This window comes from Nicotiana tabacum, chromosome 3 (assembly GCF_000715075.1).
Source record: "Nicotiana tabacum cultivar K326 chromosome 3, ASM71507v2, whole genome shotgun sequence".
Classification (NCBI taxonomy): Eukaryota; Viridiplantae; Streptophyta; class Magnoliopsida; order Solanales; family Solanaceae; genus Nicotiana; species Nicotiana tabacum.
In genome coordinates this window covers 20,879,363-20,893,442 of record NC_134082.1, presented here as the reverse complement: position 1 = coordinate 20,893,442, position 14,080 = coordinate 20,879,363, and the positions used below count along the sequence as shown (strand labels likewise).

General features: G+C 37.2%; 1 protein-coding gene across 6 annotated transcripts in view; it reads right to left on the bottom strand.

Annotated features, from left to right (window-relative positions):
- Positions 1-407: 407 nt before the first annotated feature.
- Positions 408-14,080, bottom strand: part of LOC107764706 (E3 SUMO-protein ligase SIZ1-like) — a 33,272-nt gene continuing 19,599 nt past the window's right edge. For 3 of the 6 annotated variants that reach the window (XM_075249259.1, XM_075249260.1, XM_075249261.1), the window contains 13 exons: positions 10,936-11,008; positions 10,530-10,686; positions 9,458-9,594; positions 8,873-8,941; positions 5,419-5,506; positions 5,261-5,336; positions 4,803-4,876; positions 4,473-4,580; positions 3,840-4,001; positions 3,002-3,106; positions 2,814-2,894; positions 1,450-2,656; positions 408-1,083 (listed from right to left, as the gene is read on the bottom strand). In XM_075249259.1, coding sequence (XP_075105360.1) covers positions 917-1,083; positions 1,450-2,656; positions 2,814-2,894; positions 3,002-3,106; positions 3,840-4,001; positions 4,473-4,580; positions 4,803-4,876; positions 5,261-5,336; positions 5,419-5,506; positions 8,873-8,941; positions 9,458-9,594; positions 10,530-10,686; positions 10,936-11,008 — 2,504 coding nt within the window. In that variant the 3' untranslated portion in view covers positions 408-916. Of the gene's footprint in view, positions 1,084-1,449; positions 2,657-2,813; positions 2,895-3,001; positions 3,107-3,839; positions 4,002-4,472; positions 4,581-4,802; positions 4,877-5,260; positions 5,337-5,418; positions 5,507-8,872; positions 8,942-9,015; positions 9,595-10,529; positions 10,687-10,935; positions 11,009-14,080 lie in introns of those variants that run through there. The other 3 variants (XR_012707410.1, XM_075249263.1, XM_075249262.1) reach the window with 3 other exon arrangements.

Genomic DNA, 14,080 nt, shown 5'->3' with positions numbered 1-14,080 from the left:
GATAGAATCTTGGCAGATATCCTTAAATAATAATAAGCTTAATAATTACAAGAATAACTACAGTGAGGTATTTAAGTGATCAACACATACATAAATAGGACTAATCTATCCTTGAAAATAAATACAGAAGATGTACACTAAATAAGTATATTTTCACCCCCAAGGGATGTGTGGGTAGGAAGAACACAGAGCTTGTCAAGAAGCTCCTGTTTTACGTTCCAAGTAAACAAAATTCAAATCATTTTTACCATCGTACCAAAATTGGAAGGAGATCAAACCTCCTGTCCACTTGGTACACCTATGGCACAACCTGGCTGTCAAAAAATCCTCCACCCATAATAATAATAATAATAATAATAATAATAATAATAATAATAATAATAATAAAACTCAACAGGAGTAACACATTTCAAAAAATATTAGTCTATAAAATTAGTCGAACTATGTAACAGGATTTACAGGCTATTGGCCCCTTGAATGAGGCAAGAGGAGGTTCTCAATGAATAAAAAGGCTCCTCTCAATTGCTACTGTACATCCAGTGGTAATTTACCAACTGGTGATACCAAAACTTCTAAGAATTAGCTAAGCTATCCAAATGTACAATTCGTTGGTGAGTAACCTTTCAAGGTATCACCTACAAAATGGAATAGAAAAAATACGACCGGGCACTGGTCAGAGTCCAGATCACAGAATACAAATTTGGAGAGGTAAGCACTCACCAATCAAGGAAACTCTTAAGTTCCAGCATAGGAGTTAGAAGAGTACTGATGGCAGATGCATGCACATCTCCAAGTCCAAAAGATGGATTCACCGAGTCGCTGCAGAGAAGATCTTACAAACAATATATCATGTGGTAGAGTCCACATGCTCTGCAGTAGAAGCAACCATTATTCCGCCAACTGTGGAATCTGCGTCTTATTCAGTGTCGGAATCAATGCTTAGATACAATCTGGGTCTTACAGAACGACGTTGGCGAGGGAAATTAAAAGGACCATCTGATCTTTCTCTGCTGCTTGGACCATTTGGTCTTTCTTTACTGCTCTTCATTGATACTCCGTCATTCATACCAAGAAGCAATGAAGCTGCATAGAGAGTAGCATCAGTAAACAGGTTCAGATAACTTTAAATAGATGAACAAAGAAGAAGAATACTTCTGACAGCATCTAGTATCTCACACATAAACATTTTACTTCAAAAAGTAATAATAGCATGAGAATTCCATAAAACTACTTTAGGCGTGTATATGTGCCTCGTATGAGTTCTCAACACATATATGCGTCCAAACATGAGCAATCACAGTAACCGATAATTATGGTCAATACCATAGTCATGCTTGTTGCAATTATAAGTACTAGCTCGCAATGTAAAGGCACAAATACATGTGAATGTTGACATTGCTCAACTTTCTCTTTCTATCTCCAACAAAATATCCATAAACAGGGAAATACCAGCGTCAGCCACTGAGTCCAAGGAAGAGTTTTTGGTTTGCGACGGCTGCCCAGAGCTCAACCCATTCGCAGCTGCAGAATCACCACCAGCGCCAAGACTAAGTGAAATCCAATCCTCAGTATGAACGCCATTTCTCACACCTGGCCGATGCCTCGTATCAGCCTCAACTGATGCATCCGATGGTCTAGTAGGAAGAAATATCTGAAGTGAGGGATCATTACCACCAAATGATAGGGGATTATTAACTAAACCATCATTGATTTCAGCATTCAGACGGTCAACAGAAGATTCAGGAAGAAGAGAACAAGATCCAACGCCAGTATCAGCAGCTAATGAGTAGCCGTTGATAGAGCTTGGACAGTTAATAGAACCATGCTGCATATCTACTAAAGAACCTGAGACATCAGTATCTGAACCAAATAACTGAAAGCTCGGGCCCCCCCGGTTAACAGTAGGCAAAGGCCACATATCCATCCCAAATTCATCATCGTTTACATTGAACAGCCCCAGGCATGAATTCCCATCATTAACAACTGCATGGTTGTCATGGCAAGAATCTGAAATTCCTTTAGGTCGACCAGGAAAAGAGACTATAGGTGCATCAGCATGATTGTTACTATGAATAGATGTAGAAGAGATAATTGGATCGTTTTCTCCGTCAGAATCGCTTAGGACAATAACTTCAGCATCTCCTGAGGGTGCTGGGGGATTACGGCCGTTAAAACCATATCTCGGGCCAAAATTTGGGGATATGGTTTCAAGCTCAAACCCATTGTTAGAATTGTCAAAGTTAACATCCCCATCCTGATTAACACTGAGATCTTCACCTTCCTTGCCGCTACCAGTGGCACTGCTGGTCATGGCAATGATATCCTGAATCTGATTTTCAAAATTCTCTCTTACACTATTTTCGTATGGCAATGTCTGCATATCTTCAGGTTTGCTAATTTCCCACAAACCATTTCTGTTCTTCTTCAACCCAACTTTTAATCTACTGTGGCTTTCAGAGCCTCCTTCCTGTTTAACATGCTTAAGAATTCCAGGCTTGGTTTTTGGCTCTATATCCTGAGATTCTATGAGATTCCCATCAGGTAAATGCCACCGCGCTAGATCCCCAAGATTCCTCCGGTCGCATTCTGCCTTTGCACGCCAAGAACCATCAGGTTTTACTTCAATCTCAGTCACTTCTTCTCCGCAAGTTCGCAGCTACACTCGAAAAGCCAAAACAAAAAGAAACACAAACAAGAATTGAGGTTAACAGAGTTAAGATCACAAGCAACACTAGAAATACCTGGGAAGTGAATAATAAATGAGATCAACAAGGTTAAAACAATGTATGATAACAAGAAATAATTACCCATACCTGAGAAGTGATCTGATTAAAATATGGGTCTATAATCACATGCTCCAGGGAGTAGTTCTTGAGACAGATAGGGCATTGCCACTACATCATATGAACAACATTTGTTACTAAATATATCAGCAGATACAAGAGACATTTTTATCTGAATTAAGCTGATAGAAATTTTGATAAGGGTCCTAGATGCTTGCCTTCCTCGACCTTTGATTCATTTCAACAAAGACTTCAAGATCAAAGCAGCCCATATGCACACAAGGTTTGAATCTTCCGGCGACTTTCATTCTTGAACCACTCATCTGTAAATAGATGCAGACGAGAATGTCAAACAGTGCGATCCGTGTTGTGTCAAAAAAGTGGTAAACATGCAAGAAACCATCAAAGAAAATAAATCAATAAGATGAAAGCAAATTATTCAATACCTCAATTTTATAAAAAAAAAAAAAAAAAAACAAATAGGAGGAGGAGGTGGAAGTCGTGCTGAATTTTTTTTTTTCTTTTGTGATAAATGAGAAATCCCCAAGGGCCAGCTGGCGCACAGTTCGAAACTTAGTGGATGATAGGTCCAGCTCTCTACCCTTCTCCAATTAAATACCAGACTTTGCATCTACCCCTCTAATATGCTTTAAGATGCGCTATACAATTGCTCTGATCACATATGAAGGGACTTCCTGGTGTAAGCTACTGCCATTTTGCAACAGAGCTGAGTATGTCTATCTCAAACCAAACGAAAATGGAAAGAGAGAGTCGGGGGGAATAAAAATCTATCCTATAAATAAGAATTCTTTATGAGTGACGTAACCATAGCATTTTAGCAGCTACTTAGGTGAAGATAGTGAAACTCATTTGGAGAATGCTCAATTTAAGTATTAATCAGTTTCTTCTTTTGGCAAAGAGACAGAATGAATACAGAGAAGAAGAGACTAACACCACAGAGAAAGTGGAGAAGAGATCATACAATAGTTAAGCATGATAAAAACACCAAAAAGGGGCAGAAAGTAAAAGAGGAATACAACGTCGGCATTTGCTTACAGGGCATCGAAGATTGACTGGAAAAAAATCAGCAACCACTTCAAGGTCACTGTCGCTGTCAGCATTTTCAGTGGCAGTCCCACCACCAACACAACGACGAACGCGAGCAAGAGCATCATCAAATACCTCACCATCTGCCTCCTTAGGGATCAAATTGAGAACCTAGAAAGAAAACAAAATTTTATTCAGACACCATAACAGGATCATTACAACAGGACCAAGGCACATATACATGTCTATTGTTAGTCAAGCTAGATCTAGCCACCAGAAATATATTACGAACCGCAGCTAGATAAAAGTAATAATAGAAGATAGCTTTTACAAAAGATTCTCAACTACAAGTACATATACCCGAACTCCACAACCCCCAGTTGAACTTTTCTCAAGAGTCAAGTAGCCATCTGACTAGTCTTTGAGAATCTCAGAGATAACAGCAGTTACTGCTCATTATTGCAGATATAGTGCACAACTCTTAGAACACTCAAAGCAGCTAATGGCAATACGGTAAAAGAGAAAACAAGATGAGACAAAGTGATACTATACACAATAAATTTTTCCAAACTAATACTACAAGCGTCTCCGAATACTTAAAATGCAAATAAGTTACATGTGTAATTGGGGAAATTTGACTACCTGTTGGAAAGTCCGGCGATTTACAAGTCTAACCCCCAAGCAAAAGACACGAGCATCACATCCTGATAATATAATTTTGTTAATTCCATCTCTGGAGCATGGTGTGATCTGTCAAAACATCAAGACATAAACTTGAGAGAAGCATCCAGGAAACCGAAAGCCTTTCTGTATGTATATCAATAAGAAAACCAAGAAATCGCAAGTAGCAAACATGAAATACAACTACATTAACGTATAGTTATTGAGAGTTTTGCCAGCACATATATGTACAACTATTCTGCCACTCCCAAAATGTAGTAGATAGAAGAGTATGCATAAATGAGTACTCACTATTGGGCCATCATCTCGGCCATTTGCACCCAGCAATTGTGAACCAGGTCTATTTATGCACCGTACTGGAATTCCTGTCAGTTCAAATATAATTAGAGTTACTGCACTGACAAAAAACACTAACAAAATTAAAGTATGTGAATTTAGTTTTTTTATCATGTTTGTGGATATTGTAGTTTTGGAGGAAACAAACAAGAACAAAGACAGAAAATACATTCAACCTGAGAAGGGTACAAAATAAAGTCAAAAACACTGTTCCAAGTTTGCTTGCGCCTGCGAGTTCTACAACTGCATATTCTATATCAAGGCTGACCGGGCCTTTGCATTGAGAAGAAACATATCTAACACATAATATGCTGCCCGACCCAGAACGAATTACTGGAGAAAGATATACTTTCAGCACTTAATTCCATGTGGGTCAGGATTATATGATGAAGCATGACAGAATAAGAGCATACCATTGACCTGCAAATCAGCATACTGAGGCCATTGCATCCTAAATTGTACCTTGTCATTGAGAAGCACACACCAAACCTGAATTTTTTCCAAAATAAACAACATGAATACATATTAACTACTTATAAGTTATATTCAAGTCATCACTCAACCCTACAACCTGAACATCGTATTCCTGCTTTAGCAATAAGTCTCTGTCTGCTCTAGTAAGCTGAAATGTTTTCTCAATCCTTTGTATAGGACTCGTGCTGAAAATTTGTAAAATGTAACAAGTGATTAACAAATGGTTTCCATAGTTGCATCAACACAATATGTCAATTTAAAAGGCAGTATGTTCACAATAGAACAAGCAATTATAAAAGGCAAATCCAAGTTATAGAATAAAGAGGACAAAGAAGAGCCATAATAGCCATGCCTAGTTAGAAAGCACATAATAAATGCCCCTAATGAGTTTATATGTTTAAAATCATTTTTAGAAGAACACCCTCGTCGTCCCAAAAGAATGTCATTATTATTAGTTGAGCAGTCAAACAATATATCTTTGACTATGACTATCAAATATACTTCAGATTTTATAACCATAATAAGTTGTGATTTATTGTATTTTCTGCAGTTCCGTAAAAAAAGTGTCTTTTATGAAGTAAGGTGTTATATTACTGGCATCAAGAAGATGCAAAAGAGAGTTAGCTCCATTACAAAAAGTTCTATATCCAGTGCAGGGAGCTAACCAGAAAACAAAAAACTCGGTTCTCAAGCCATGGTAAGAGAGCTAATGAAATCCAGTATTATCAAAGGCGCAAAACACAAAAAAGCTCTAAGGTTTGTTGGGGCTTTGCGCTTTAGGCGCAAAGCGTAAAAAAGCTCTAAGGTCTGTTGGGGCTTTAGGCGCAAAGCGCAAATAAAGTGTGGGCTTTAACGAAGAAATGCGCAAACGGAGAAAAACTACAGATATGTATGTGTAGTCTAAGACTAATATCTATAAGCTTGAATACCAAATATATGGACAAACAAATTAAAGAAAATTTACGATAAAGTGAAATATCAATTGTTTAGTGTTGCCTTTTCCGAATTACGCTCATTGGCAAGGAAAAATATGTCTTAGAGCCTTGATGACAAAATTACAGCGCACGCTAAGCGAAGCAAAGCGCTCAACATATTTTGAGCCTCGCTTCAGGGCTTATGCGTGCCTTTGATAACACTGATGAAATCTAGAAATGGAACAACATCATTTACAGGGGAAAGATTACTCCAACTAAATAGATGTATTAGGCATATGGCTTTCAGGGAACAATTAGGGTTTGAAATTCCATCAAAACGTCTGTGGTTTCTTTTTGTCCAAATGCACCAAACTAATACATGCTGGGATCATCTGCCAGAACCTTTCGAAGTAAGATCTCAATGCAGTTTCTTACAACAATAACAACAAACCTAGTGGAATCCCACACAAGTGGGGCTTGAGGAGGGCAATGTGTACGCAGACCTTATCCTTACCTTTTGAAGGTAGAGATGTTGTTTCTGATAGACCCTCGGCTTTCAATACAGTTTCTTAAATGCAGTAAAATCTTACTCTGAAAACTAAGGAATCGAGATCCAAATTCACACCGACAATTAGATGCATTGATCCTCCTATGCCAAACATCCTGCATACTTTTTGTGATAGGAGCAGCATTCAACAAATGGATGTTTTTATGGTCTGGATTACAACTTTAACAAAGTAGACAAATGCACATCAGAAATCAGCGGACCAGACAGAAGAGAACAAGCCAAAAAAGTCATATATTCTTTTTTTGTATTATTCCTAAAGTTTAAAGGGATAATAAATTAAAAAAACTTCAATTGGTCCCGAGTTTTCAACTGCACACCTGAAGATAACGGGGTCCTATGAATACTCCTAGACTGTTCCAGAGTTGAATAATTACACCATTTTCTGCTGACATGGGATAATGTATTCTCCATTTAGGCGCGTGAAGAGAAAAAATCAGGTTAAAATTTTATTGTTTACAGCATTTTCTTTTTCAAATATATATTCCGACATTAAATAACCTTTTCTTGATCACTTCACCCGATTCTAATTAGTGTTAATTATCTATTAACACCAAAGTAAGCATTAATATTCTTATTTTTTAAATTGTTTTATACTTTTCCGTTTCCTTTAATGTTTGCTCATTTTATTCTTTTCCTTTTTCACATTCTCAGCCAGAACATCCATTGTCGGCAACACGAAAACCTTTTTAGGGGTAAAAAAACAAAGCTTGGGTGTAATATGTTTTCCGGCAACTCCTCTTCTATCTCTTTCCAGCTTCTCTTATTTTTTTCCAAAAGCTCCTCGTGAAACCCCTTAAACTTCAGACCTATAATGAAGAACCACTGAACCAGAAACCTTGGCTGGAAAAATCTTCTCCAGCAAGCCTGTCTCATTCCTTTTTATTATTCTCCAAAACACCTCACAAAATCTACCTCGAACCAGATCTGAAAATGATTCTGAGGACTTGATCAGATTATAAATCAGTTGGCCACATAGCTCCAGTAGAGAAATGGGGAGAATCCTCCTGTGAATGGCATCAGCGTCCATGTGGATGTATGTTGGTTATGACGGTGAATAAAGGTGGGTCTTTGAAGAGAAATGAGAGGAAGGTTGCTGGGGTGCCGTGAAGGTATTATGGTGGATATGGAAGTGATTTAATTGCTGGGTGCTTTACTGTGTATGGCTATCAATGGGTGTCTATGTTTAGGAGGAAGAAGGTTGAAGGTTGAAGATGGTGGCTAGTGTATTAGCGTAATGCATGAAAAAATGGGCGTTCTTGTGATAGTAAAAATCTGAAAGAAGAAGAGAAAAAGAAAAGTGAAAGTCTATTTCACAACTCAACATAAAATCTGGTTGTCTTGTAGAAAGGGGGAGAATTATTCTACTTCGAAAAGGTCTCACGGGATAATAGGACCCCGCAAAGTTTAGGTGTGTAGTTGAAAACTAGGGACAAGTTGAGAGGGGTATTTATGTATTATCCCTACTTTAAATGCTCAATATGATTTGGATGTAACTAAATGTGATTCAAACTAAAACCTATTTATACATGACGCAGATCTTATGTTGTCAAATATTATTCATATTTAACTTGACAAATACTTCGGGCTAAGGACATGGGGTAGATTCAAATGCAAAAAGAAGATCTGTATCATTTAATGATAGTATAACTTGTATATGCACAAGATACAAGACTATCATGGCCCAATGCAAAATGCATTAATCACTCAAACACCAACCCATTGCTAAATGAGATAAAGATAAGAACTTGTCCTATTATTTCCTTCTTTGGGCCTCTCTTCTACATCAGACAATAGCAGTGAGAAAATGGAATTGCACCAACCTTTTTTCCTGGAACCGAACCCCATCATATCCTTGTTTTTTAGGGAAAAGAAACACAAAAATCTCCTTTCTTAACAACCACCAAAACAGGCATTAAAAACTATGTACTGTGACTTTGTTGACACAGCTCAAGCCTCAAGAAATTAACACCATAAACAATGCATAATTTAAACTCAATAAGAAGGAATAGCAGCAGAACTATTTCTGCACAGAATAGCTTTACAAAATTAACAGGGTACAGACAACTCACCCATCTACAGGAACGCTAGTAATAGCCAACTTAGCAGGATATAAAGGGTTTCCCATCGTCACCAAAAAGCTGCATATGGATTATTCCATTAGTGAAGGTCAAAGCATTTACGATTATGTAAGAAAGAGGCAACACCTAAGTACCATATGCATAGAAAACGAAGCATCAACTCTGAAGAGTCGTATAAAACCCCAGCATCGCCTTTAAGATTTTACTCCCATACAGTGGAGATCCCCGATTAGTACCCACTTATCGACATATAGTAACAGTGATGAATTAACAAAACCAACTAAAAGCTCCAGAGTCAAGAGAAAGCCTAAATATGCAATTTGCTTAAAAGATGTCAGATCTACAACAAAGATTAAAAAAAAATCAAACGGTAAAAACTCGTTCTAACGAATAGAAAAATTTGCCATCTGTTTAAAGCTAAATTCCCCAAAAAGGAAGAAAATATAACTGAATATGCATGACTCAATGGACTATGGCCTTTAACAGAGAAGAAACAAAATGAACTTGCACCATAAAATCCTGTAATTAAGAAAATCAGACAAAGCGAAGTAAACAGAAAAAAAAGTGACCACTTACGGGTCCGCACGACTCAATCTGCACAATTCACAGTAAAAAGTTTCAGGAGGAATTGGCGGAACACCCCCCTCCATGGGCTTTTCTGGAACGACGACGCAACTCACATGTTGCCATGTGCGGCATCTTCTGTCTTCACACTGCATGCAAACTTTCGTTATACACCAAATGCAGTGTATTGAATAAAAAGAACCAAAAGCTTTAAGTACAAGGGCTGACAGCCTGAAAAAATATATTGATCTAAGTTGCTCTGACACGGCAGCTTAGGTGTGGCAACCGTTTCGACATGACACTAGTATGGATGTGGTATGGGATCTACGCCGTATCTGGTCAAACAATTTTTGAGTACTTTGATTACGATGGACGGAAAAAACCGAGACGAGATACAATTTGATTCCCGAAATCAGAAGCAAAACCAGGATAAATTTGAAGAAAGTGGCATACATTATCTAGGAAATTAATCTTTTACTTATCTACAACTTGAGAATAAAAAAGAAATCCAGACTTTACAAGCAATACATAAGTATTCCATAAAATTTCTCATAATTTAGACTGAATTATTTTTAGCCGGATCCCCACACTCGTATCCGTACTAGGATCCGTATCCCCTAATCTTAGAATTACATCTCGAAGCATCCAACCTCTAGATCCGCACCCGTATCGGACACCCGCACCCATGTCCTAGCAGCTTAGATATTGATACATCATCCCATACATGGAACACATATACCCCCAGTGCAACAGAAATAGAATGAACATATAATTTCTGCTCAAATCATGAGGCGATGAAGAAGATGAAGGTATCTCCATACTAACAAGGTGATACTCAGAGATTGACACAAAGGTCAGAAATGAAAATATCTCAATTTTGGTAGAGGCCTAAATCAGAGGAGAAAAACCTTGTACAATTTGAAGATGCTTGGCATACAAAAGCGACTAGAAATTTTCTTTGGAAGAAAATCTGAACATGAGAGGACCTTTCCTCAATCAAGGCAATCCACAATATATATTTCTACATGTACAAGTTTATTTCCATAAATAAGGCTGATGAAGAGAATCAGCACAGAAGTAAAACCTGAATCATTGTTTCAGTTTGTAATGAGCTTCCACAGGGACATCGAATCTTCATCTGGTATGTATCTTCAATTTCCTCTTTTAACTTTACGTTACTGCTGTCTGAGACAACTTGTGACTTAGATGCTAGGTCAGTTGCTCCAGACACTTGCATTTTTCTAGAAGAAGCAACAAACATCAGTATCACAAAAAGAAAAATCGCTGAGTAATGTCTACAAAGCAAAAAATCTCACTTCTGCTTTATCTAAGTTAGCAAAGGAAAAATGATTAGATTGAATGATGTCCCACTGATGCACATGAAAGTTTGAACGAAAAAGTAATTATAAGCTTATTTTTCCGAAATGCTCTGCAATAAACTCTTTTCTACTGTTACTTAACAGTAGATCAAGATCAGGACTGCTTCATACCTGTAAATTCCATCAACAAGTTTTGCAACCTCTTCCTTTCCAACACTATTTTTCTTTGCCCACATCACTGAAACTGTTCAAAATCACATAAATATGTTAGCATTAGCGGTCCAACACTACTTTTCTTTGCCCACATTACTGAAACTATTCAAAATCACATTAATATGTTAGCATTAGCAGTTCAACATGTTACAACTAGAAATATGATTTGCTGCACAAGCATAAAAGTCAACATATCCACAATAGGAGCAGGATATTAAAAGTACAGCAAGTATTTCACATAGAAATTACATGGAAATAGGAAGAACCCTCAACTTTAATTGTGCACCCAAAGGGCAACCAAGGCAAGCAAGAAGCAACAAAATTAGCATTAGTTGTTCAATAGGCTACTACACTTAGAAATATGCTTTGTTTTACAAGCATGAAAGGAAACACCGCCCATATCAAAAGCAGGATATTCAAGTATAGTAAGTGGAGTTTAACATAAAAATTAAAGAAAAGTAGGAGGAACTCTCAACCCGAATTGTGTGCCCAGGTCAAGCAAAAAGCAAGATAATCACAATCAATTTAGTATCTCAGTCTTTTCTTTTTCACGAGGGAAACCAAAACTCATCGGAGGATTTGTATCCATTGGAAAAAGTTATTTATTTGTCCCTTCTTCCCCATATGGATATATAATAGGTTTTCATTGAATGCCTCCAAGGCATATACTTGGATTTAATCGATGCTTTCTGAACCTCTATAACCTTTTCTCTTCACATTTATTGAAGTCATAAAAATTTAACTAACAAGATATCTGTGTTCACTGATGTTGTTGGAGTTTTTGTAATTGCAACGCTTTTCTCAAGGTGCGAGTTATTCATTTATTAAATGTAACCCAAAAAAACACAAAAATAGTGCTGGTTATGTACAAAAAATATTACAAGCAAAAAAAAAAAAAGCTATTTGTTACTAGTGTAAGGAACTAGCAAATCCATCAAAGTGTGCATTTTACTGAAAATCTTAAGTGAAAGAATAATATAGCACAAAACTTTCATCATTGGGCAAAAGTAAAAATTTCACATGCCAGTCAACCAAATCCTATTAGTATCAAATAAGTATGCATTGCATAGATTGTGTTTGCTCCTTAGTTATTCAGTAAGTTTTTGTATATGAGCAGCCACACTTTTGTTGTATATTTTTTGCTATGCATCTTCTTGATGCCATTTAATGAAATTATCTAAATTCATCAAAAAAAAAGTATACATTGCATATTCTTATGTTATGTATATATAACTTTTATAGCAATATGTTTTGAAAAAATAAACACATTAATATATTCATCTATACATATTAACATAAATACTTCTTTCCATATTTTTCAAAATCTTATTTTTAAAAAATTATAAAAATTAGCAAATTGTAAGATTTATGCTCTGGGCCTCGAGACTTATGCCTTGTCCCATGGCAAGAAAACGCCTCACCATGTGCCTCCATCTTGCAAAACACCGGCAACATCAATAAAACAGGTAGAGACAATATACAATCGAGCTAGAAGTATAGAGAAAACTACGTGAAAATGAGTTAGCCAGAGTTTTGCTCGACATCATGTGAGAATCTGAGTATCCAATCCAAAATAGTAAAGCAATGAATGGAGTAGTTCAAGACCTTTATAAACCCTATACTTGATGTAGAAGACATTATTGATCTCTAACAAGTAACAATATAATTACTTCGATTGCACCAAAAAGCTAATAGTAGTAAATATTTCTTCTCAAGGCTATGTTCAGCTTTAACTTTGCCTTCAAACCGCCTTTATTTTCTTTCCTTCAACAGCAACCGCAAAATACATAAACTACGAGGCAATGCAAAACATGGTGATTTTGCCTCTTCGGCTTCCATTTTACACATATAACATCTTTCCAGATGTGCATCCCCCTCTTTTACCAAATAAGATGAGTGAAATTAGCTTCATCAGATACCATCCAGCAGAAACAAGACCTTTGAAAGGGTTTTACTCCTCCAAATCAACTTCTACGGCCAGAGTGTCGGAGGATTTGAAGATTGAAGAGTATGTACAGCCCGCCCGGAGAGTCAGGTTTTTGCAGAGTAAGACCTTCCTTTTTGCAGAGTAAGACCTTCTACAGCATCCTCTAAGCAAATGCATCATTCTTTCCACTACATTCTTTACAATTTCCTTGAAGATAATCCTCGATCTCCCATCCTTCTTGTTATGAACTGTCCAATAATAGCCACAGTGTTCAGTTCAAAAATAAACAAAATTGATATTAGAGTGGTATGTCCTAACCATGCATCGCGCCAGAAATATAAAACCATCACCCGTTTTGAAATTTGTTCAACCATCAGCCGCTTCAGCATATGTTCTTCCACAAAATTCCAAATATTTCCTTATTTGCTAAACACCATGAGATATGGTTACTACATTTGTTCACTATGAACCTCCGATACCATATTTAGTTTGGACTTTTTCCTACAGTACATTTGCTTCTTAGCTACTCTCCACGGTCACTTGAAGAATAGGTTTTATCTTGAAATTTCATCTTTCTAATTCCCAATCCAACCTCCTTACTTTTTCTCACTGCTTTCAACCTTGCAAAATGGAAGTCTTCTTCTCCTTGTTTCCATTCCACGAGAAATCCATCCAACTCACGTCCAACTTCCTCTCAACATTAGCAGAAGAAGGAACAGCGACATTGTGTAGGTTGCAAGGAAATAAAAGCACTGTTTGTGAGCACCAGCCTTCCACCGAGAGAAGATCATATACAACTGAATCAAAAGCATAAGAAAGAGGGCGATTTGGCCTTTGGAGGAGGGAGAGCTCAGACATAATCTAAGTTGGCTGGTCACGGGTGCGGGTATCCGATACGGGCATGGATCCGAGTCAAATTCGGCAAAATTTAAATTTTAAGATTCCAGGGTGCGGATCCAGGTATAGATACAGGTGCAGAGATTCAGCTAAGAAAATTCAACATTATAGAAAAATGGAGCTATAAAGAGAAAAAGAAAGTCGTTCAAGGCCTTCCACCAACTTACCATCTATATCACTGCTACTGTCTACCACCCAGTGTTGTCAAAGGCGCGCTTAAGCCCTAAAGCGAGGCTCAAAGCATGTTGAGCGCTTCGCCTCGCTTTTTTTTTTATGAAG